The sequence below is a fragment of the Crocodylus porosus genome, unplaced genomic scaffold, assembly GCF_001723895.1.
Source record: "Crocodylus porosus isolate Cpor-Errol unplaced genomic scaffold, CroPor_comp1, whole genome shotgun sequence".
In the NCBI taxonomy this organism is placed as follows: Eukaryota; Metazoa; Chordata; order Crocodylia; family Crocodylidae; genus Crocodylus; species Crocodylus porosus.
In genome coordinates, this window is record NW_017728948.1 from 22138429 (window position 1) to 22142287 (window position 3859).

General features: G+C 42.6%; 1 protein-coding gene across 3 annotated transcripts in view; it reads left to right on the top strand.

Moving 5' to 3' along the window:
- The window catches only part of JAKMIP1 (janus kinase and microtubule interacting protein 1), a 111453-nt gene that overhangs the window by 75793 nt on the left and 31801 nt on the right, over nt 1-3859 (top strand). For all 3 annotated transcript variants that reach the window (XM_019553442.1, XM_019553441.1, XM_019553443.1), the window contains exon 7: nt 2107-2247. In XM_019553442.1, coding sequence (XP_019408987.1) covers nt 2107-2247 — 141 coding nt within the window. The remainder of the gene's footprint in view (nt 1-2106; nt 2248-3859) is intronic.

Genomic DNA, 3859 nt, shown 5'->3' on the forward strand with positions numbered 1-3859 from the left:
CCAGCTCCTTGAGTACCCTGGGGTGCAGGTTGTCAGGGCCGGCTGACTTGAAGGTATCCAGCTTCTCAATATAAAAAATCACAATTCTAAATATATAAAATCACAATTCCTCTACCAATCTGTCCCATGGCCTCTGTGACTCATTTGACAGTCCAAAGCTCATCATTGTAATTACATTGTACAGATTCCCATTGCAATATCCACCCAGCACACCTTTTAAGGAAAACTTTTCATGTTTCAAGCCAGTTTGATTCCAAATCCATGGGTCATTCAAGAACCATATGTGGCCCTACTACTGGAAACATCCTCCACCTCCACCCGGGGCTTCCGATGTTGCCAGATCATTTGGCAGGCATCCTATGTGCAGGTCCAAGCCTGGAGGCTTGGGGTTTGGATGCCCCCAAGTTTCTCTCACTCTTAGGCATAGGGCCGCAGGAGCAAGCTAGGGAGGAGGTACACCTAGATATGCAACCCTTCTGAATATGACTTAGTAATGCCCACTGAGCACAGTCCTTCTCTTTTTCAAGTCATGGTGAGCCGCTACACTGCATACATTTTTATTTCCTTTCTACGCACACAGCTGAGCTTCACCTTTCCCATTTCCAATGATTCTTGTTTCTTTACCAGCCTTAAATGTCTGACAAACATTACCAAATGGGGCCCCAAACAGTTTACCTAGTTTACCTCGGTCAGCCGCTCTCTCAGCCCTGTTGCATATGATTAGCATGGCCCTGCACTTCATGAGGTAAAGCCAGAGTAGGTTGTCCTATGCCTCATCTGCAATTTTTTTTTTGAAGTATCCCAAGACTCATGACAAGAACGCCTGGTTCCTGACATGAGTGGGGACTAATTAGCATGTGATCGCTTTGTGGGTGTATCTGGAATACACACATATACTGAGCAGTGCTGAGCTGTGGGGTCACTAATGGCTTGAAATGCTGTTGACTCTGGTGGGGTCCAGCCCCATGAAGTACATGGTAATTCATGTACCTTTTGGCTGTGGACTTATATCATGCATAGCTTGTACTATATATAAGAAGGTGCCAATGTGCTACTTAAAAGTTTATTTATGGAATACCTGTGCTAAAACGTGCAGCAGTTTCAAAAAATGTAAACTGCATCAACAAGCTTAAATGATCTAAATGTATGGATACTAAATGCAAATCACCACTACCATTATGTTTATTTAAAGGTCAGTTTTTTCAAATTTCTTGTCACTTCCATGTGCTCAGGGAGAGCAGGGAGTGACAGTAAGAAGGGGGGAAGGGGCGACAGAAGAAAAAAGTTGGGGGAAGAGATCAAGGGGGCTACCTGACCCCCGAGGCTTATTTTCCCTGCTGTAGTAATGGAAAGTTAACAAATTCAAGACAGACCTCCAATAATTAGATTCTGTACCTAATTTATAAACTTTCCATATATAGAATCTAATTATTTGTAGGTCATCTTATATGCAAGTAAATTCAGTAGCTTGGTGGCAAAAGGACCTTTTGGCTGTGTCCAGATGACCATGGCCATGCAGTATGTGGCACTGCAGACATGTCTGCAGCACCACACATTCAGGTGTTTTCCATGCTGCAAGGTAGCAGTATGGTGGGTGTTTTTTTGACCCTGGAAGATCCCAGCATTAAAAAACCTGCACACAAAAAAGCAGGGTGGCACATTGTGGGGGTAGTGTGCACTGCCTAAAACCAGAGCCTGGTCAGCTGGAGCCACACTCCAGCTGCCGGCCAGCCTCTGAGTGGCAGGATTGCCATGGCTGCAGCACTGGGAGGCCCCCAGAATCCCAGGTAAGGCTGCAGGGGCCAGCATAGTGCTGGCCCCAGTCTCTCCTACCCCACCCAGAGTAACTGGCCATGTGCCAGAGGGCACATGGCACAGGCATTCTCCAGGGGCAGTTAGCAGTGGCACAGAGTGTACTGTTGCTTCTTGTGCCCCGGGAAACAAACATCCACGCTCATGTGGCTGTGGCCTGTGAGTCTGGGAACACTTGCTGATGAATCTGAAAACTCGTATATTAATATAACAGATGGAATGTTTTACCTAGTGATGTGGGAAGACACTTAAAGAGGTTTTTATGTTAATAATGTAGCTTTCTTTTGCCCCTAGAAAGAAAAATTATCCACACAGCCAGCACTGAAGAGGCACACTTCCTTGAATGACCTTAGCAACACACGAGAGGAGCAAGAAATTGAATTCCTGAGATTGCAAGTTATAGAACAGCAGCATGTTATTGATGATCTCACAATGGTAGTATTTACCTTGTTCAGTAAACAACCTTCATTCAACCTGTAATTTGAAATGATAGTCAAGTTAATTTTGGTTGTGCAAAATGACATTTAGCATTGTATTGAAGTGAAAATACTTCTGCGCTTTTTAAATTATTCCTTTTGTGGTAAATTCACAAGCTTCTTTGAAGCATCTCTGACCTTATTGCAATCACACAAAGTTATTATCTCATGATTTAAAGATTCCTGATTGTTATCTGAAAAGGAGACAACCAATTTAAACCCTATTGCTGCTGAAAATAATTTTGATTAGGCAAGTGTCTGTTTACTTTGCATCACTTATTGATCCGGTGGCTCAGTATGGTGTGAGTGTAGATGATGTGTGAGAAATGAGGTTGTGAATGCTTCTTACAGTTGCAACTAGGTGGAAAGTGCTCTTGAAATAGAAATCTCAAATAATTTATTTTCCCCCATTTTGCATTGTGATGAAAAAAAGAAGTCAGAGTAGCCAGTGTGTTGGTGGGTAGTACATTCATGGGGGCACTCAACAGAGACTCAAACCTGAATCTCTTACATCCCAGATGAGCAACACATTTATAGAACTCATCTCTTTCTCTCTCTCTCCCTCTCTTCCCCCTGCCCCTTTAAATAACTATGAATTTATAGAAAGTCTGAAGAACGAGTTCTGCAGCGGCTCTGTGCCTACAGGACTCACCTATGAAGTCAGAGATACACATGCTTAACTTAGCTTTAAAAATTCCCCTTCTCTCAGTTTACAGTTAACTTTTGTAAGACTGGAAGCAGCCAGCATCTTTATAGATTACTTTTTGTCTACTTACCCCAGTGTTTTCAGTTTTATTTATTCTCTACTATAATTGTAGTGTTGCTGTGGAACATGAAACAGCTGTCCCATTCCTCCCCAGAAGTAATTGTATTCCCATAAGAGTTTGTAAAATACCTGAAATTGAAGGTGCTATTTAAATTACCATCATTATTCTGAATTATTTTATGCCTTTCCTAAACTCATCTTCTGGAACAGTGTTGGCGTAGTTAGATTTGTTTTCTGTGATTGTCATGGCTAGTATACTGTGTCCCCTGGCAGATGTTCTATTAATCCTACAGTTAATATTAATTGCATGATAAAGATGCAGCGTGCCACATGTATACTCAACTTCATGCCATGAAATAGCATATGAGCTGCAAAAAGAATTTGCATGTAACGTAGAACATATTTATGGCTTGTTTGTATGTGTGGCTTTAATTTGAACATATGGCATTCTAAGCGGGGCTGCACACATGGTTTTTAAAGGACCTGGCCTACCAGAATTCCAGAACTGGGGAGCCTTTCCTTGATCCTGGGATCCCAGTGAACTAGGACTTCTGAAAACCACGTGTTGCATGCACAGTTTTCACATGTCCCAGTGCACTGGAATCTTTAAGTTGCATGTGCAGCCCAGTGCGCACACAGCTCTTAGATGACCTATTGCATTGGGACCCATTGAGCAGGGGAAGTTGATTGGCACCCTGTAACTGGCACTTGCAAACTTGTGCCCAAGGCTCCTGATACTGGTACATCATTAGGATAAAGGGAGATGGGGGGGACCTATTGTTTTTTTTTTTTTTTTTTTTTTTTT